Genomic DNA, 21,939 nt, shown 5'->3' with positions numbered 1-21,939 from the left:
AAAACGGATAAATGCATCTTCAAAGGATACCCAAAATGGTTGGGTATACCTCCTATCTCAGATCCGGAAGCAAAAGTAATTGTTTCTAGAAACAGGTCCTTTCTCGAGGAAAGGTTTCTCTCGAAAGAACTGAGTGGGAGGATGGTGGAGACTTGATGAGGTTATTGAACCATCACTTCATCTAGTGTGTAGCAGGGCACAGGAAGTTGTTCCTATGGCACCTACACCAATTGAAGTGGAAGTTGATGATAGTGATCATGAAACTTCGGATCAAGTCACTACCGAACCTCGTAGGGTGACAAGGATGCGTACTACTTCAGAATGGTACATTAATCATGTCTTGAAGGCCATGTTGCTAGACAACAATGAACCTACGAGCTATGGAGAAGCAATGGTGGGCCCAGATTCCGACAAATGGCTAGAGGCCATAAAATCCGAGAGAGGATCCATGTATGAAAACAAAGTGTGGACTTTGGAAGAACTACTTGATGGTCGTAAGGCTGTTGGGTACAGATGGATTTTAAAAGGAAGACGGACAATGATGGTAAGTATCACCATTAAGAAAGCTCGACTTGTCGTTAAGATGTTTTCCGACAAGTTCAAGGAGTTGACTACGATGAGACTTTCTCACTCGTAGTGATGATAAGAGTCTGTTGGAATTATATTAGCAATTACTGCATGATTTATGAAATCTTGCATATAGGATGTCAAAAACCATTGTTTCCTCGATGTTATTCTTGAGGAAAGGTTGTATGTGATACAACCAGAAGGTTTTGTCAATCCTGAAAGATGCTAACAAGTGTGCAAAGCTCCATCAATCCTTCTAAGGACTGGAGTAAGAATCTCAGAGTTGGAATATATGCTTTGATGAGATGATCAAAGATTTTGGGTTTATACAAAGTTTATGAGAAACTTGTATTTCCAAAGAAGTGAGTGGGAGCACTATAGCATTTCTGATGAGTATATGTTGTTGACATATTGTTGATCAAAAATGATGTAGAATTTCTGGAAAGCATATAGGGTTATTTGAAAAGTGTTTTTCAATGGAAAACCTGGATTAAGCTACTTGAACATTGAGCATCAAGATCTATAAGGATAGACCAAAACGCTTAATAGTACTTTCAAATGAATACATACCGTGTCAAGATTTTGAAGGAGTTCAAAATAGATCGGCAAAGAAGGAGTTCTTGGCTGTGTTGTAAGGTGTGAATATTGAGTAAGACTCAAGACATGACCACGACAGAAGAGAGAGAAAGGACGAAGGTCGTCCCCTATGCTTCAGACGTAGGCTCTATAGTATGCTATGCTGTGTACCGCACCTGAAGTGTGCCTTGCCATGAGTCAGTCAAGGGGTACAAGAGTGATCCAGGAATGGATCACAGGACAACGGGCAAACTTATCCTTAGTAACTAGTGGACTAAGGAATTTTCTCGATTATGGAGGTGGTAAAAGAGTTCGTCGTAAAGGGTTACGCCGATGCAAACTTTGACACTAATCCGGATTATTCTGGGTAGTAAACCGGATTCGTATAGTAGAATAGTTATTTGGAATAGCTCCAAATAGAGCATGGTAGCTACATCTAGGAGATGGCATAGAGATTTGTAAAACACACACGGATCTGAAAGGTTCAGACCCGCTAAATAATAACCTCTCTCACAAGCGAGATTTGATCAAACCACATGGGTGTTGAATTCATTACAATCACATAGTGATGTGAACTAGATTATTGACTCTAGTGCAAGTGGGAGACTGTTGGAAATATGCCCTAGAGGCAATAATAAAATGGTTATTATTGTATTTCCTTGTTCATGATAATTGTCTATTATTCATGCTATAATTGTATTGACCGGAAACCGCAATACATGTGTGAATACATAGAGCACAACATGTCCCTAGTGAGACTCTAGTTGACTAACTCGTTGATCAATAGATGGTTATGGTTTCCTGACCATGGACATTGGATGTCATTGATAACGGGATCACATCATTAGGAGAATGATGTGATGGACAAGACCCAATCCTAAGCATAGCAAAAGATCGTGTAGTTCGTATGCTAAATCTTTTCTAAATGTCAAGTATCTTTTCCTTAGACCATGAGATTGTGTAACTCCTGGATACCGTAGGAATGCTTTGGGTGTACCAAACGTCACAACGTAATTGGGTGGCTATAAAGGTGCACTATGGGTATCTCCGAAAGTGTCTGTTGGGTTGGCACGAATCGAGACTGGGATTTGTCACTCGGTGTGACAGAGAGGTATCTCTGGGCCCACTCGGTAGGACATCATCATAATGTGCACAATGTGATCAAGGAGTTGATCACGGGATGATGTGTTATGGAACGAGTAAAGAGACTTGCCGGTAACGAGATTGAACAAGGTATCGAGAAACCAACGATCGAATCTCGGGCAAGCACTATACCGGTAGACAAAGGGAATTGTATACGGGATTGATTGAATCCTTGACATTGTGGTCCATCCGATGGGATCATCATGGAACATGTGGGAGACAACATGGGTATCCAGATCCCGCTATTGGTTATTGGCCGGAGAGTTGTCTCGGTCATGTTTGCATGGTTCCCGAACCCGTAGGGTCTACACACTTAAGGTTCGATGACGCTAGGGTTATAGGGAATAGATATACGTGGTTACCGAATGTTGTTCGGAGTCCCGGATGAGATCCCGGACGTCACGAGGAGTTCCGGAATGGTCCGGAGGTAAAGATTTATATATGGGAAGTCCTGTTTTGGTCACCGGAAAAGTTTCGGGTGCTATGGTAACATACCAGGACCACCGGGAGGGTCCCGGGGGTCCACCAGGTGGGGCCACCGGCCCCAGAGGGCTGCATGGGCCAAGTGTGGGAGGGGACCAGCCCCAAGTGGGCTGGTGCACCCCCCCACCAGCGCCCAAGGCGCCTAGGGCTGAAAACCCTAGGGGAGGGGGCGCCTCCACCTTGCTTGGGGGGCAAGTCTCCCCCTCCTGGCCGCCGCCCCTCCCCTCTAGATGGGATCTGGAGTGGGCCGGCCCCCTCTCCCCTTCCCCTATATATAGTGGGGTTTTGGGGGCTGTCCATACACATGAGAACCTCTCCCTCTTGGCGCAGCCCTACCCCTCTCCCTTCTCATCTCTTGCGGTGCTTGGTGAAGCCCTGCTGGAGTGCCACGCTCCTCCATCACCACCACGTCGTTGTGCTGCTGCTAGACGGAGTCTTCCCCAACCTCTCCCTCTCTCCTTGCTGGATCAAGGCACGGGAGACGTCACTGGGCTGCACGTGTGTTGAACGTAGAGGTGTCGTCCGTTCGGCACTAGGATCTTCAGTGATTTGGATCACGACGAGTACGACTCCCTCAACCCCGTTCTCTTGAACGCTTCCGCTCGCGATCTACAAGGGTATGTAGATGCACTCCCCTTCCCCTCGTTGCTAGATTACTCCATAGATTGATCTTGGTGATGCGTAGAATTTTTTTAATTTCTGCTACGTTCCCCAATAGGTAGTTGGTAATGAAGGATGCATAGGAATCCCTAAAAAAGGGAGAGAAAAGGAGAAATTTGGCATAAGGGGGGTAGGAAAAAATAGTTGCCACTCGTGTCTAACATTAGTTGCCGCCTATCGTTGCCGCTAGCTGCCACCATGTTACAATGTTGCTTGCCATCCTGTTGAAGTAGCTGTCGCCATCAGTTCAAAATAATAGCTGGCACCCAGATTTCAGAGAAGATAGTGGATGTGCATGTCCTATTTTCCATGATGTGTTGGTTGCCTACGCAGAAAAATGTGATAAGATTGTCGTGTTATCTTCTACATGCAAACAACAGAAAATGCATTTTTTGCGGACTATTGATGCGTTCTTGTTCATGCAGTGATTGAGAGCACATTGGCAGAATCAAAACGCGGGAAAAGAATGAATCACAAAGATGGCACTGATTCTTCGGTTTCTCAAAGGCCAGAAACGCCCCCTTGGGATGCAACAGAGTACAGTCAACTCATTTCTGCAGGGCCATTGTTGCCACTACTGGAGCAATACGCAGGCATTGGTATGATCCATGATACCAAGAAAAGAACATTTTGCCATGTTCGCGACGATGAAAATGACATTCTACTTATGTCCTACAATCTCATTTTTTGCAGGTTCTTACGACCAAAACACATTTAGGGGGCCGCCATGGCAAGATCAGTCACAAGGCACTAACACTGACAAATGTACGGGCAACCAACTTCAACTAGCTAACGTGGCAAATCAAGGTAACGCATACGAAAAAGAAACATACTGGTAGTGCACATGAAAATTAAACTTGTAAAGGATGGCAAGAAGACTCACGAGTTATATCAGCAAAAATGTAGGACATTCATGCAGCACGTGGCATCAGGCGGCGACCATGTACCTGCCACCGACGTCATACGCATGTGAGTCCATAAAAAAGTGAAGTTGCGGACGGGGAATAACATAAGGAACATAGATGGCAACTTCAGTTGCCATCCCAGGACAACTGCAGTTGCCGTGTATGTACAACTGCGGTTGCCATGTATGTACAACTGCGGTTGCCATCCATTGACACCTGCAGTTGCCAACTATTGACAGCTGTAGTTGCCATGTAAGATCAATCGTGATTGAAATGTATAAACACCCGTGGATGGCAATTGTGAACAAATCTGTGTGGCATGATTGGTCAACTACACATGCCATGTTGAAGAAACTACATTTTCCATGCAGTGACCAACTACTACCATGATTACAGGTTGTTATGATGGGACTACATTGGCAAATGTCTCATGGAAAGCTTCGCAGTTGCGGGACGGCGCTATTCCAGATAGATCACATCAAATTGGAATGACAGACCACACAAGATGGGCGCATGCGGCACAGCAAGGTAAGAAAATTTGAACCTAAAAAAACAGCGTATGCATTTGGTTTGTGTGGGGATGGCATGTGAGGAAAAGAAGATTAGTAACGGTGGTGGTGGACAAAACAAACAGAAAATGCTAACAGGTCGTCGTGTGCAAATGAGTCATGTATTGTATTCGGGATTTGCCAGTTGATAAGAGAGTGTGGGCAACACTAACGATTGATCACATTTGCCTAGTGAGCTCAAGCCTAGAATGCAAAGTTTCGATGCTAGAGTATGCTGGTTGCCATGTATTAGCAGCAGTAATTGACATGTATGTAGGACTATAGCTGCCATGGATTTAGAATCCAAGATCTGGTACTTAAAGAAGCTGGTTGCCATGCATTGGCAATAGCAGTTGCCATGTTTGTTGGACTGTAGCTGCCATGACTGCAGAACTACAGTTGCCATGCATGTCCATATGCAGACTCATGGCCAGATGTGCGAATGATGTCAGACCAAATCACATGCAGTTGATGTACTCCCTTACGATAAACATGTCATTCAAGCAAAATCTTACGCTCATACCTATTTTTTTATTACAGGGCCTTCGACTACAATCAACAGCAGCGCGGGGACATCTACTCCCGGGAGCTCTAAGCGCACGGAAGACGCGTTCCACCAGCCAGAAACCAATCATGCCACAAACAATGCCGAGTCAGTGTCGGAAATGGCAATCATTCCAGCAATGCCGACAAGCACACCTTTGAACGCAAGCACTGTCAACACTCAAGTAGATGAAACTGCCGCTGATACTAAAGTGAATGACGAAACTGATGATGAAGCACAAGGGGATGAAGATGATGGGAAATCAGAAATCATGGTACCTCAGCCACCGTACGTTGGGCAGAGATTTGATTCGATCGCAGAAGCAAAGGAATTCTACCAGACATATGCAAAGTTCCATGGGTTTGCGGTCAACACCGAATACCATAGGAAAATTAGAAAAACTAACGAGTACAACAGATGTGAGATGAGGTGCTACAAGGCACGAAAGAACAAGAAGGGTAAAGGTGTTGCGCCTATCGTTCCGGAGCGAAAGAGAGGAATCATTCTCAAGACGGAATGCCCTGTCCGGTGTAAGCTGAACGTAGATGGAGCACGGTGGGTGGTCATGGAATATTTTGACTAGCACAACCACGAACTCATAAAGAAGTTTGACCTAGTGAAATTTCTGACCGCCCATAGAGGATTCACCCCCCTCGAGAAGAAATTCATAAAGCTGCTACATGATTGCAACGTCGGTCCATCAAGAATGGTGCAGATACTATCCCTCATCCACAGCAAAAATGGGACTCTAAGTAGCATGCCCTACATACCAGCTGACATCACAAACCTAAAGGCAAAATACCGTAGAGAGAGCAAGTTGGCTGACATAGAAGCCACGATGGCCTACTTTGATGAGAAAGCAAAGGAAGATCCAGATTTCTTCTACAAGATAAGGTTGGATGATGAGGACCATGTCAGGAACATGTATTGGGTGGATGGTGCTGCAAGAAGAGCCTACAAACATTTCCGAGATTGCATTTCATTCGATGCAACATATCTCACTAATATGTACAAGATGCCATGCGCTCCATTCATAGGAATAAATAACCACAATCAGTCATTGCAGTTCGGATGCGGGCTCGTTCGGAACGAAGACATTGATGGGTACACTTGGCTGTTCAAGACCTTATTGGAGTGCATGGATGGACTTTCTCCGATGAACATAATAACAAACCAGGATTTTAGCATGCGTGCAGGCATAGATGAGGTCTTTCCGTTGGCGGTGCATAGGCACTGCAGGTGGCACATTACAAAGAAGGCTAAGGAAACGCTAGGACCGTTCTTTGCAGACCGTCCAGAGCGGCACAAGGCATTCGAGTTGTGCGAGGACCACAGCTTGACGGTGGAGGAGTTTGAAAGGAGCTGGATGGCCATGATTGAAACATATCAAGTCCAAGACAACGAGACGCTTGCTAACCTGTGGGAGAAGCGAATGTACTGGGTGCCAGCCTACTTCATGCAGTGCTTCTTCCTGTTTCTACAGACTACGCAGTGCAGCGAGGGGTTCAACAATGTTTTGAAGCGGTACGTGAGCCCTGGCAACTCATTGTTGCAGTTTTCCAAGCAGTACACAGCTTTCCAACAAAAAATACTGGGATCTGAGCTACAGCAAGAAGCGAACACCGCGCTAAAGCAGCCAAAATTGCTAATGTATTTACCGATGGAGAGGTAGATGAGCAAGATATGCACCAACAAGATCTTTAACAAGTAAGTCAGTTGTGTTACAAATCTTATTTGCACAATCATGAAGGTAGTAGGTGCCATCTAGAATGCAATGCAGTTGAATAGCTTATTTGAAAATGATGGTTTATTGAAAAGTAGTCATTTGGTACAGAGTAACCATGATATGCAGTTGCCATGTTTGCTCAACTGCAGTTGCCATGTTTAATGAACTATAGTTGCCATGTTTAGTGAGATGCAGTTGCCATGTGTAGTGAGATGCAGTTGCCATGTTTAGTGCACTTTACTGTGCCATGATCAAACGAAATGTACTTCTATTGGCCACGACAACATAAGGTGCTACAAAATACATCACACGAGAGTTTAACAACGACACACAAAAACTTGCAGATTCCAGGAAGAAATAAAGCGTGCCAGCATGTTCACGGCTTTCCAGGTGGACGAACATACGTTCAAGGTGTGCTCTATTTTGGGCATCTCGGATTCAGAACCTAAAGACACGGACAAAGGGAGGAACTACTTTGTGAAAGCCTCGATAAGCCAAGGCGAATACTACTGCCAATGCTGCAAGTTCGAATGGGACGACATTGTGTGCTGTCACATACTAAAAGTAATGGACATGAACGTTGTGACATGGATGCCCCGCCATTTCATAAGGCGGCGATGGACTTGGGACGCTGACGACACATTGGCGCGGCAGACATTAAACACAGTTTTGGCTGTGCATGACGAGAGACCGGAGTCAACCATGGAAGTCGTGCGGCATGTTGTGTTGACAAAGAACTATGCTGAACTAATTGATGAAGCGTGCAAGAGTGATGAGACTGCGAGGGTTGCATAAAAACACAGGAAGGCACTAAAAAGAGACCTTGATGAGATCAAGAAGAGGAAAGCTGAGGAAGCCTTACACAGGTTCCCCCGCGCATCAAGTGTGCCTTCGTCCACGGGGCCATCATCTGAAAACTTGGAGGTAGGATCTGGAATAGCAAGCACACAAACCTAGGTCAGAAACCCGCCCCGTTCCATCACAAAGGGGCGTCCAAAAGAGATAAGATACAAATCAGGATTGGAGATTCAAGCAAAAGACAAGAAAACAAAGAAAGGGCCGGGTAATCCGTAAGCAACATTGGGACACTGTGACGTGGTCCTTGGTGACAATTTTTTGTTGTAATCTAGGTGTTCTAAATGTTTTAAAAATGGCAGAATGACTCTTGAGGGGCATCCGAATTTGAAGGAAAATGCCATGAATGGATAACTGTAGTTGCCATGTTATGTATACTGAATCTGCCATGTCATGTACATTGAATCTGCCATGTCATGTACATTGAATCTGCCATGCTAGTTTACACTAAATATACCATGCTATTTTATACTGGATCAGCCATGTTATGTATACTGGATCTGCCATGTTAATTGTACTGGATCTTCCATATTAATTATACTGAATCTGCCATGTTAGTTCTACTGAAATATGCCATGTTATTTGAAATGACTCTCCATCACGTAGATTTTCGTGTTCAGTCAACACATTTTAGTCACACATAGTGTACTGAGTGCAAAACTATGGGAAACAAGTTGAAAAGGGTCACGTGCAGCAACCACAAAACAGTTTACGGCTACATGATCAAACTACCATGCTAGCTGGTACGGTTAGCGATGAAAAAAAAGAAGCAAAACAGACAACTGAAAACGACGATAACTTTCACTAACCATGTCTGATGAACTACGTCTACCATGTTTTAAAACCATCGTAGACGCATTCGAAACACCAAAACTGGTGCTACCAACGATGAAAGCATAATAAATAGTGATAAAACATAAACGTATGTGCTGTCACGCCTAAAATAGGTTCACATTCACACATATATTACAGAAAAAAATCAAACTGTCACTCACACACCACCACTACATACTAGGCTACACGGGGGGTTGCAGTCATAACATAGCACACAGACATAGTTTTTGAAAAAGAACAAAGGTAATACCTTACATTCCTCGGCAACAGAATGTAAGGTAGGCGTTCGGTGTGGAGCACCACATGATCACTTGTACTTCTTGGTGACTTTCTTGACAGCTTCCTCTACGAAGTCACGTGCTCTGGACCGCTTGTTGAAATCTTCATTTGTCAACCAGTTCCATGTGTAAATTTTCCGGAGCTCAACGACCATTGCAGCTGTGACAACAGGAACCACTCTACCTTCCCACTTTGCAAGGTATTCCAACATGTGAAAGCCGCAGTCCGTCCTGTACAAGAAAAGAATCATGTGAACTCACAAAATGACAGAGATAACAATGATAAACTTCATTTCAGATGTAACAAAGAGAGTTAGCATTGGTGTAGAGGACACATGAAAAGGGAGATGGAAATTACTTGTTCCCTTGCTTCGTAGTCGCCACGTACTCAATTGGAAAATGTCTGATCTGGACCTCTAAGTGTTTGTAGTGACGGTTCCATGTCTCTTTGAGGCTGTTGATGAAGTATTCAGCATGCGTATAAGGTCCGCATCAGCTGCCGAGCGCATTGAATCAAGCACCTCAAAATGTTGGTTGTTCAGGTCAAGGCAGATCGCGTAGTGTTGACCACACTTGTCGTGTGGGTCGTGTGGTGCAAGCTCCTGGAACATGGGAAACAAGACCTGCAAGTAAAATGAATGAAATAAGAAGCATAGTCCACATGAAGAACATAAAATGGTGTGACTGGGAAAATGGCATGCAAGGATATCACCGGGTGCAGTAAGAGGCACATGTGTGACATAAAAGCAGCAAGGGGCAAAAAATAGAATCACAATAGAATGTTTAGTTATACTGGGTAGTTAAAAGAAGTTGCCATCCATGTATGAACAAAGTTGCTATGTATTTTACTTTGAAGTTGCCACATTGTTTGTACGTGGATGCAAATCAAAAGTCAGTTTATGCATGGCAGCTGTTGCCACATGAAACAATTGTCACATAAACAGGGTGTAGCTGTTGGCAAAAGAGCATATCATGGGAGGAAAAAATGTGCAAAAAAGGAAGGAGTACTCACACATTTCTTCATTGTGAGCTTGAATTCACCGTGCGCAGCAAAATGCTTACTCAGGATTTTGTGGTGGAAGTCACCATCCCATATTTTGCAGGTCACGCTGTAATGCATGATTGTTTTGTCGGGAGACATATCCGTATGCCTGTTGATGAAGTCAATCCCACATGCAACTACATTCGTCGACATTTTACCGAATGGCCTCACGGACTCGGCAAGATCACCCAAGTCAACGTATGTCGCATCGCATTGTATGACATTGGTTCTGTCCAAACATGAGCTGTATGAAAATGATATAACATGAAAGAATCATGTCTGCTAAGTAAAAAGAAAAAAGAAATAAAACGTAAATAGATCATCGTCCATCTATAAAGTAGAAAAAGGATGAATGGTAAAAAGAGCAAAGCAAAATGAGAGGTTATGTGGTGTGGTCATTACGCTTTCAGCTCCTTCATGTGCTTGTTGTTGGACCTCGCATTTCCAAATCGCTTGACAATATCATACAAATGGTTCTGCTCCTTTGTGGCCTTGACTTCGGGCTCATAGTCATCCACAGGGGTGCGTGAACTACCCTCTGCTGCCTTACAGAACCAGGGGTGGCACTTCTAATGGTATCCTCAGATACCGTCTCAGCAGGCATGTTGGAACTTGATTGCCCCTGACCTCGTGAGGACCTCCTCTGCAATGCTGCCTCCTCAATCATGTGGTAAGCTTCATCAAGTGAAGGCGAAATCTCCTCAGGGGTGGCTGCAAGGATCAAAAAAGTGGGTTAGGATACGTTGGAAAACAAAACAAATGTAGTGTGAAAAATTGCCATGTGTAGGTGCTACAAGTAGGGAGTTTGCCATGTGTAGGCAAATCCAGTTGCCATGTGTATTGCACTATAGTTGCCATGTGAAAGCAAGTGCAGTTGCCATGTTATGTCAACTCCAGTTGCCGTGTGGTTGCCGAATGAAAAATTCAACGTGGAAAACAAAATTTGCAGGTGGCATGTTGCAGTAAATCCAGTTGCCATGTGTAGTGTGTTGTGGTTGCCATGTGGAAACAAGTGCAGTTGCCATGTGGAACACAAGTGCAGTTGCCATGTTTGTATCAACTTCAGTTGACATGTGGTTGCCGAATGGAAAAAAGCAGCATGGCAACAAAAAATGTAGGTGTCGTGGTGCAGCAAAATCAAGTTGCCATGGCATCACATAACAGTTGCCATCACAAGTGAGAACCCCAAAAAAATTGCCTGGGACAAAAGTAAGACTACACAGATGTATACAAGAAAATGGTAAGCGCAGAAGAAATGTACCTTGGACAATCGGCTCTGCAAACTTGATAGCCTTCCTGCCCTCGACCATTGATTGTGCCATCATTGCGGTCATGCCTGCCGAGAAAGCAAAAGCAACTGGCATAGGATCTTGCACCACTGGTTGATTTGGACTGATGCCAAGGCTAAAGCTCGGTGGGGTGAAGGCCATTGGGTGCCTCTCCTGCCTACTGGCCGCACCGCAAATAATTTCCGGGGCAGAATCCAAGGGTGAAAGATCGACAAACATTTTTGTATCGCCCGCTGCAGAATCATCAAGCTTATTCGTAGGCGGGGCGGGCTGTCAGAGGTAACGATCGTAGATTTGTTAACAATCCTCTTGTTGGGGCTGTAGGGGACACCAATGTTGACTGGGAGCTTAGAAGTGCGCAGATTTAAGCTGGGGTTCTCCACGGCGGGTAAAGACGCAGACTGCTCCGGACGTTCACCTCCATCAGTCATGCCCGGCTTCCGGACGTTCACCTCCATCAGTCATGCCCGGCTTGATACCTGGCTCAGTTGTACTCCGGTCTACCGGTTTCTCCGTAACATTGCTTGTGGCAGGTGGTGGGAATAGTGTGGACGCAGGAACATAACCAGAGTCATCTACGCTGCTCCTAGGTACAGCCGGTGCGTTGGGTATGTCTGTTGATTGCTTGCGGGGGCTACGACGCCTAGGCGGAAGACCAGCTCGTGAAACGGTTGCCTTAGCAACCTCTGCACCAACAGGAACTGGAGCTGTTGTGCCAAGACTCTCACCTGTGGATGGCATATCATTGTGAACTATCGCCTCAGCAACTTCTGTCGTGGACACAGGAGTGCCACCGCACACGCGCTTGGAATCCGTGTCAGATGAGCGGGAATCTTCCTTGCTTAGGTTGGTCTCGGGGGTGTCCACTTCAACACTTGCTGATCGGGTGGCATGGCTCACAACATCATCTTTCATTGCCAGCAGGGTGGGCAATATTTCAGCAGTCCTAGATGATACGGAGTCGTCACTCCCAGATGTACAGATGCCTGTTGTTGTAGCCTGCACATCTGCAACTGGCGGAGATGGTTGTCCGCTTGCGTTAGAGCTAGTGGGAACAGTTGACGGTGCAGCAGCAGTTTTGTTGACTAGCGCCTCATGAACATCTGAGTTGCCACCTGTCGACAGCTTTGAATGAAGGCGTTCGAGTGGGTCCCTGGTGATATGAGTGGTCGCACGTGTAGTAGTCTTCTTCACCCTGCGAAGAAAAAGCACATGGAAAGTATTAAGAAAATGAACAAAAAAGATTTGTAATTGAAACCATCTCAAAAAAATGAATGAAATGTGTGAAGTGCCAAGGTTGTCATTTAAAAGCTAGTTATGGGTGAGCACACAAGCCAATGAAGAAGCTGGGTAGTTGCCATGTAGGTGGAATAAGAGTTTCCATACGGCAAGGGTAGCAGTTGCCATGCAGAACAAGCCAATGGAAAGATGGTAGTTGCCATGTAGGTGCATTAAGAGCCGCCATTTGGTCTAGATAGCAGTTGCCATGCAAAAACAAGCAGGAGTTGCCATGCAGTTGAAAAAAGAGAGAGATGATTGGAAAAACTAGCAGTTGCCATGTGGGACTGATGGCATTAACCCATGTGGCAAAGTTGAACAACTTCATTGAAAAGCGAAAACATAGAACTGTGGCAATGAAAAAGAACAGGGATAACCTACTTCTTGATTGGCTTCCTCAAGTCTGGCAACACGACAAGATCCCCGATGTTAGACGTCGTCGTACGAGGAGATGACCTGGTGCAATGGGTGTCACCAGCAATGGGGGCACCCTTTTTCAATCGAGCAGAAGCACGGGTTGGCATTCGTGCTTGTTTCTTCATAACTGCTCGTCCACCAGCTGACGCCTCACTACACATATAAGAAAAGTGGCAACAAAAGATGCCAAGGGTCAGACACGAAAATCATTGCTACGCTTGCCAAAAGCAAATTCAAAAAAGTGGTCAGTCTGTTCAACAAGACAGGCAAAACAAAACACTGAAAAATATAAGTCGAACCTCCTCCTAGCAGCTATAGGATCGGTCCTAGACCTCTTGCCAGCAGAGCCCTGCCCAACATCCTCTGGGGCCCTCCCCCTCTTGGATGGCGACACCCCCTTTCCTCTCGCAGCTGTATGTTCTTTGACTTTCTCCGGTGAGGGGGCATTTGCTGCAGCCTTGCCCTTCTTCCTGCCTTCACGAATTTCAACATGTTCATCATCGTCGGTGTCGCACTGCACGTCCTCCATGTCATTGTCGTCGTCCTTGTTGAGAGCAGCGTCTCCATCTAGTTCATCTTGTGTGTCAGGGAGCTCCTGGGAACTGTTGTAGTCGTACCGACCACGGCAACCAGTTGGCCGATGTGTCCGTTCTGCAACAAATGTTGTGAACTGCCTCACGACCGCATCTCTGTAAGAGCCATTGAGGGACGTCCAACCTTCAACCAACTTCCCAGCAAGCCGGTCATTCCGGATGCAAACTGCCCAATTAGATGCTCGATAGGCGCCCTCGCCTGTGCACAAAACAAGAAGCAGCAGTAAGCAACCAAGTTGGAGGCACGCGCACAAGATCAAAATAAACCCAAAGTAAACCATAGATATATATCATTGATTACCTCAGTAGGACAAGATGGAGCTGAGTGCACGTCCATCCACTTTCCAAAGTTTTGAGGCCCACCAAACACGCTATAGTCTACAGCATGCTTGGCCATTAGCTGGAAATAACCAAAAAAACAGCTAGGATGTGAGGGAGAGAATAATGAACACAAACTAACAGTTCATGCTTGGCCGTGGTTGTGCGGGCAACCATGGCTAACAAGGTAGTCATCTCTTGTTAGTCACAGACAGTTGCCATGTAAGCATTTTTTTCATATGTTGTACAACAATAAAATTGAAAAGAATGCCGTGGAAAAAAAGAAACCAGAACTAACCTGCAGTTTCCCATATTTCATATCAGTTACCCTGTTTGCAGCAAGCACCGCCTTGACAGCATCATAAGTCCATGCAGAAACAACAAACTTGTGTGCAGGCAGCGGGCCTCCTATCCCAGTGAAATTCACGGTGGACAGATCAAGACAGTCGACGTACATAAGCTGATGTACAAGAATTTAAATAGGAAAAAATATCAGTTGTCATCATGGTATCTTGGAAAAACAAGCTAATGTATGTTCTTTCAATCATAAAGTTGAATGGCGTAAAAAGGAAAAGAAGAAGTTGCCATCTGTCTGTATTAGTTGCCATCATGGTATGATGACAGTTGCCATCTTGTTATGATGTTAGTTGCCACAATGACACCATCATGGTTGCCATGAATAAATAACGATGTTAAAGAATGTTCACAAAAAAGTACTGGTAAAAGAAATACCATTAAATGTAGTCGACAACCCTTCTGGTACATCAATTCATCTTCTTCACATCTTTCAGGAAGTCTGCAATGAACTTACACCAATTCATCTTCTTCACATCTTTCAGTTTCGCCTGCACGGCACAAATTTCAGGAAAAGAAGTTGTCGCATCAGAAAATCAAATGAAAAAACATCAAACAAAACTGGCAGTGACTAGCTTACACATGACATCGGAGCCGAAAAAAGATTGAAAGAAAATGATGGAGAAGAGATAGATCATTCACCAGGATGGGGAAGCATTTGTTGCTTGGGCGAAGAGAAGTGGTCGGTGCAAAAACAGCTGAGATGAGGTACACGAGTAGCTTCATCTTAAAAACCTCGCCATGGGTTGTCATGGCCTGCAGCGAATCTGCCAGGAAAGTCGTATTCGGCATGGATTCCAACCCAGGAAACAAACGGGGAAACAACGTCCCCTCGATCTTATTATTGACCTCATACGGGACTTTGATCTCTCCACGGGGCACACCCAGAGTGCAGAACACGGATTCCTCATCCAACGGCAGTATTCCACGTCCCGGAATCACAAATTCCCTCGAGGCGGGGTCGTAAATCTCACCAAGCCAGTCGCATACAAGGTTCACAAGATTCTTGCACCGAACATCCATCAGAACCCGCATACCCATCTCAGCAGCAGATCCCTTCTGATAGTCGGTAAATCCCTCGGTCAATGAAGTCAGGTGTTCCTGCGAAGCCCTATTGCGAGTACGTTTCTTCTTCTACAAAAACAGACAAATGATCATTTGTTGCCATGTTTTCACTCATCATGAAAATGTAGTTCCTAACGGACGATTGCTAGCTCGATGTGGTATCCGAAAACGTATGAAGGGGTGGGGGACGGGGTGGACAGTTACCTCATCGTCGTCTTTTCGACGTCCAGTTGCCTGATTCTGCTGAGGTACATCCATGAAATCATCATCGTCGTTTTGATGATCGCCGCGAGCCATTCTGCTGAGGTAAGAACAAACCAAATGGTCAAGGTGGGAATGAAGTGTATGTAGTAAGCAGTTGCCACATAACAAAAAATGTGCTTGCCACATGGGATCAATTGAAATGGCAAATAGTAAAGGCAAAAAATATCATATGAGCACACATGCACCCTTATGATTGTTGAAGACATAAATGTGGCAATTAACCACATTGACTTTCATCTAAAAAATGTATAGATCGTACTGAACTTTAAACAAAAATGTTGAAGTTGTCATGTTAGCACAAGATACTACGAAAGAAAAGCACAACTCTTCCACTGCACAATCCATAAAATGTGGCAACTCACACCCTGTCCTCATTAAAAAAACAAGTTGCCATGTATTGAAAGGCAGAATAGGCTAGATTCAAATTGACATGTTAAAAAGGAACACAAATTCAAAAAAAGCATTGAAAACATCTCGTAATTGCAATGCACACACTGACCTCATACTAAAAAATGGGTTACCACTTAGCAAAGCCAAATGTGTTCAGATATCACAAATCAGTGTGTCAAAACACAAATTTGGGTCTGTGGTACAGTTAATTTGTCACAAAAATATCCTGCCTACAATATGGCAACAGCCATACTATGTTCACTGAAATACTTGCCACATGGAAAACATATATGTGGCAACTGACACAGTTGATGTGGAAGTTAGTTGCCAACTAGTGCACATAGTTGGTTGGTGAAACTGCCATGACTACCTATTTACTACACTTCACCATGCCATATTATTTTGTTAGTTGCTGCAAGTCAGCGTGGCAAAACACACACAACTTAGGTCTGTAATGCAGTTAATTTGCCATATTGTCCTGCCTACAACATGGCAACAGCCATACAATGTTGACAGAAAATACTCGCGCACATGAAAAAGCATATATATGGCAACTGTCACAACTGATGTGGGAATTAGTTGCCATCCAGTGCACACAGTTGCTGAAACTGCCATGACTACAAATTTACTACACCTTACCATGCCATATTATTTTGTCAGTTGCCGCATGTCATCGTGGCAAACACACACAATTTAGGTCTGTAGAGTAGTTAATTTGCCACATGATCCTGCCTACAACATGGCAATAGACATACTGTGTTCACAGAAGATACTTGCCACATGAAAAAGCATATATGTGGCAAGTGCCGCAACTGATGTGGAAGTTAGTTGTCATTCACTGCACACAGTTGCTGAAATTGCCATGTCTACATATTTACTATATTTTACCATGCCTGCAGCGTGGCAACAACAATAGCATGTGCACAAAATTAGTTGCCACATGAAAAACGTATTTGTGGCAACTATCACACTCGATCAGGAAATTATTTGCCATACGGTACAAATAGTTACTGAAACTACCGCGTTCGCATTCATACTGCGTTTTGAAAACAACTACCTATATCTAGGGTTCAATGGCAACTACCATAACTTGAAATTCATCAACAAAATTCTCACTACACTAATCGCAAAATAGCATTCCGAAGCAACGGGCAACTATCAGACTGGAAAACGACGACCTAATTCCAAAGCACAACCAGCATTTGGCTCCGGACAGAACGAACCACACCAGCGTGGCCGCTCCCGCGGCGGCGACGAAACTGCTCAATGCCACCGAAAACGGCAAGCGCAAGTCTCCGCCGCCGGCGGGAACGCCGGCGCATGGCGAGCCCGACTGAATCTCGACGAATCTTGAGCGAAGCTTCAACCATGGAGGGGAAAGGAGAAATGCAGGCAGGATTTCGATTGAGGGAGGGAGCATTACCTTCAACCTGCAGGCACTCTGGCGAGGACGCTCCGGTCCGGCGAGCCCCACCGACGGCCGCGAATGCCGTCGACTCTTCCGCCTCTGCCATCGCCTTCTCCTCTCGCTTTCTCTTTCAATCGACTGAACTGCGGGGTGGGTTGTGCGGGTAAATGAGGGGAAGAGTAAATGGAACCGTGATGGAGGGGGAGGGCGAAGTGCGCGACATGTTTGACGGCAACAACGAATGGGCGTCGCGTGCGGGCGCAGTTCCACCGCACGCCCCCGAGTGGCAACAGCTGACCGCGGGGAGGCAACCGGCGTGTGGGCGAACTATGTCACACACCACACACACGCCTTGTCCTACGTGGCAAACAAAATCAACCCAAACGTGCCAAGATTCGTGCAGATACTGTTGGACGGCGATGGATGCGTGTGACTGAGATGCCTAACGCCCACACGTGTGGGCGTTAACATTTCCGTTTTTTAATGGAAAAACAAAAAGATTCGTGAATTTCTCGAAAGGCAAAAAGTTCGTGAACACTATATTTTGCTTCGACAACGTGATAGCGGCGGCCTGCGCGCGGGGGGTTAAAGCAGGGTTTTTGGCGTCTAGCCTCTCCCCGTTGTCGCCTCCTCCCTCCCCACTCCGAGCCCCCCCCTCTTCTCCCCGCCGTCCGCGCCGCCTCGCCCCGCCGCGAGATGCGGAGCCTCGCCGTCGCGAGCCCCGTCCCGCCAGCCGCCGCCCATCGACGGAGGCTCCGGCCGTCCGCCTCCGGCAGGTTGGGGACCTCTCATCATTTCCCTGGCCGCTAGCGTCGATAGGATCCTCTGTTGGCACAACAAGCTCCGACGGCGCGGTCGCCGATTCGACCACGTCGAGTGCTGGCGGCGATCTTATACGCCGATAATGTATTAACGGTGGGCGCGATTTTCCTGGGTTTCATTTGGGGGGATGTTGTTTAGATGCCTACTAAACGGGGCTTCTTACGTGTTTGGTAATTTGACGATGCTCTGATGCGGCGCAGACATCAGGAATCTGTGCTATCTACGGTGTGGATAGACTTGCTTGATTTTCTTGGACAGAGATGGACATCATATAAGCTTGTCAAAGATATTACTAACTCTGTTTTCGGCAAGTGCATGGCTTCCTTTAACCCCTGCAGTCAAAACTGTTTTAACACTGACCACCAAAGTACGAAAAATTATTATAACTTATATTGGTTGGATGAAAATAGCATTGTTAGTCTTGTCAGAAGTAATATTTTCATATTTCGCAAAAAAGGAGTAATATTTTCATAATACATACTATTTGAAATAATAATTTGTTTACTAACATACACATATAAAAAGTAACAGTCAAAGGAAACTGTTGATAATGGCGCACATGTTTATAATTTGATCTAACTCCAAATGTCGGGAGTAACGATCTACTATGGCAACATGCTCTGAAAGGTGTATAAATAGTCAAGTCAATTTGAGATGTGATTTGTGCGCATCATACTAGTATGAACACAACAACCTGTGTATTCCCATTCTCTTATGCATGGTGTAAGTAATGATAGTTGCTAGGAGTTAGCCTTGACCTGGTAGGATGTTTGTATCTTTGAAGCAAGGACTGGAAGTATTGAAATGGACAGTTCATTTGGCTGGAGTTTTCAACCAGAATCTGAAGTAACGAACATCGATCTATGGATCAAGAAATGGGCATGTCATATCATTTTCGTCTTGAGTTCTTGATGAGTCACAGTTTGAAACTTGTGCTCCATATACAAGTCTACTTCAATTATAAAATAAATAGGTTACTAATGATACATTCCATCAATAACATGATTGTGAACTTTCAGTGGAGATAAGTTAGTTAATGCCATTTTTTTTGCCAAGTTGTATCTTCTTAGATTGGACATTCTGCACCACTGTCACTATTTGTTTTATTTGGAAGTTTTTACTGCCGCTCTTTCAGTCCATATCATCTTACACTAACGTTATGCTGCTTGATAAATCTTCAGGGAAGTAGTTTCACAATGTTTGAAGTGTGAGATAAATCAGGACCGACCTAAGGGAGCTCTAAGGTAGTGTTTTGTGCAATAAGTGTTGTTGTGACTTAATTAATTTCCTTTCAACTAGAAATGATCTGGCTTATTTATCCAGTATCCAAATTCTGAACGGTCAACGACGATGCTGTCATTTGACCATTTCAATTGCTCCACCTGGCATTTCAAGCCCCAGTTGCATGCTCAATCTTCTATTTCTGATCTTCTCAATGTCGTCGACTACATTGTTCCTAAAAAATATTCTCAACCTTTCCGGAGTAATTAACTTCGGAACTCTTGTGCTTTGCCCCCATCTGCATCAAGTTTTACCATATAGATATTGTACTTCTTCACTAGTTCTACTTTGATGTCAGTTATGCCTCGCCAAATTTCAGCTAATATCCCATATTTGTTTCACTATCTTGTTCAGGATAGGTCACTCCCAAGGAAATTTGCCAAGACATGGTTCGAAGAATCTGCTCACACCAGCTGCTGGTAATTTGCCTGGACTTGGGGCCGGCTACGTTGAGACTATTTCCACCAACACTATTTCTTGAACACTATAATTTGGTCTGCATTTTGATATATCCAGACCTTGTCAAAGGCTTGGCTATGGGCTGGGCCACGTTTGGGCTGCCTCAAATGCTTGGTCTGAGCCCAACCTGACTCGAGAACAAATCCAAACAAGTAGTGTTTTCTACTTTACCCTACTTTTATTCAATAAAAATATTAGTTTATACCAAAAAAAGGGCAGCCCGGTGCATGTAGCTCCCGCTTGCGCAGGGTCGGGGAAGGGTCCGACCACTTTGGGTCTATAGTACGCAGCCTTTCCCTACATTTTCTAATAAAAAAAGAAGCAGTTATATTTTTAAATAGAATATGAATTTAGTTGCTTGCTGGTCCATAGGCTCAGTTCATGCCCTCGTTTTCAAACCCAGCCTGGCCACAGGCCCATGAACAGGTTTGGTACTGTCCATCTCAATAACACCATTACAAGGGAAAGCTTCAATCTTGTAGCATCAACTTATTTTGGGATATCCAGGGGCAGAGCCAGATTAATATATCCAGGAGGGCCAATTTATAACATTGGGTCCAAATAGGAGGCTCTCATTAGCATCTCCTAGTTCTTGGGGACATCTACTTTTGTCCATTGTTAAAAAAAGCACGCCTAGGCATGCGCTTAAGCATACCTAGGCGCTAGGCGACAGCAGAATGCTTAGTGCTTAATCGTGCTAGGCGTGCGCTTATGCGAGATATGCACTATGAAGTGGCATCTCCATAAGAGTGGCTAAGTTTTGACGTTGTCGAGGTGACAGCAGAACTCCTAGTGCTTAATCGTGCGCTTATTGCGAGATATGCACTATGAAGTGGCATCTCCATAAGAGTGGCTAAGTTTTGATGTTGTCTCGCCAAGCCTATCACAACCCTCCTCCTTTACCTGGACTTGGGGCCGGCTACGTTGAGACAATATAGGCAACATAGGCGCTATGAAGAGGCAAAATTAGGGAGTTACGCTTAGCGCTTTTTGACCTTGCTTTTGCGGTTCTTCTATGTCTGCTTTTCATCTTAGGTTTCAATTTCATATGCTCTGGTTGGTGTTATATTTTAGGTGTACATACAGTTTAAACCTTTCTATCAACCAGACATGTACGTTGTAACCATCTAAGATTTGCTGTTTACTGCAGCAGCCATTTCAGTTGAACAAGTTGAAGTCAGCACCTATCTTCCAAAAGGTGATATGTGGTCTGTGCACAAGTTTGGTGGCACTTGCATGGGAACACCTCAGAGAATTCAGAATGTTGCTGATGTAGTTCTTGGTGACTCTTCCGAGAGGAAGCTGATAATTGTCTCTGCAATGTCCAAAGTTACTGACATGATGTACAGTCTCGTGCATAAGGCTCAGTCAAGGGATGATTCTTACACAGAAGAATTGGATAAAGTTTTTGAGAAGCATATGGCTGCAGCGAAAGATCTTCTTGATGGAGAAAACCTTGCAAGATTTTTGTCTCAGTTGCATTCGGACATCAGTAACCTGAGAGCAATGCTCCGTGCTATTTATATAGGTTTGAGATATTAATTCCTCATAATTCATGGTATTTTGTTTTAAAGTGGCTAGTCTTGATTGATTGTTAGGTCCCTCAAAAAAATATTTTTTTATAGCACCCCTCGAAATATGCTCTTTCTCTGATTGTTGGATTCTTTCTTTTATTGCTATTGCTGTTATGGGGGAGATCGTTGATGTCTGCCAGATCCTGAGTTTTTCATGCCTTAATTTTACATTGGAAGCACCATTGTCTTGTTTGAATTTATTTCATGTAAAAGTTAAAAAGAATTGTATTTGTTTGAGTGGTCACAATTTGTCCACCGCTTCCCCT

The 21,939-nt window shown here is 44.7% G+C and overlaps 1 protein-coding gene across 2 annotated transcripts in view; it reads left to right on the top strand.

The window, feature by feature from the left end:
* Positions 1-18,158: 18,158 nt before the first annotated feature.
* The window catches only part of LOC119308766 (bifunctional aspartokinase/homoserine dehydrogenase 2, chloroplastic-like), a 14,423-nt gene continuing 10,642 nt past the window's right edge, over positions 18,159-21,939 (top strand). The window contains exons 1-4 of one of the 2 annotated variants that reach the window (XM_037584909.1): positions 18,159-18,313; positions 19,541-19,603; positions 19,995-20,059; positions 21,253-21,627. In XM_037584909.1, coding sequence (XP_037440806.1) covers positions 18,234-18,313; positions 19,541-19,603; positions 19,995-20,059; positions 21,253-21,627 — 583 coding nt within the window. In that variant the 5' untranslated portion in view covers positions 18,159-18,233. Of the gene's footprint in view, positions 18,314-19,540; positions 19,604-19,994; positions 20,060-21,249; positions 21,628-21,939 lie in introns of both variants that reach the window. The other variant, XM_037584908.1, reaches the window with a different exon arrangement.

The sequence above is a fragment of the Triticum dicoccoides genome, chromosome 5B (genome assembly GCF_002162155.2).
Source record: "Triticum dicoccoides isolate Atlit2015 ecotype Zavitan chromosome 5B, WEW_v2.0, whole genome shotgun sequence".
Lineage (NCBI taxonomy): Eukaryota > Viridiplantae > Streptophyta > Magnoliopsida > Poales > Poaceae > Triticum > Triticum dicoccoides.
This window is presented reverse-complemented; position numbering and strand designations above follow the sequence as displayed.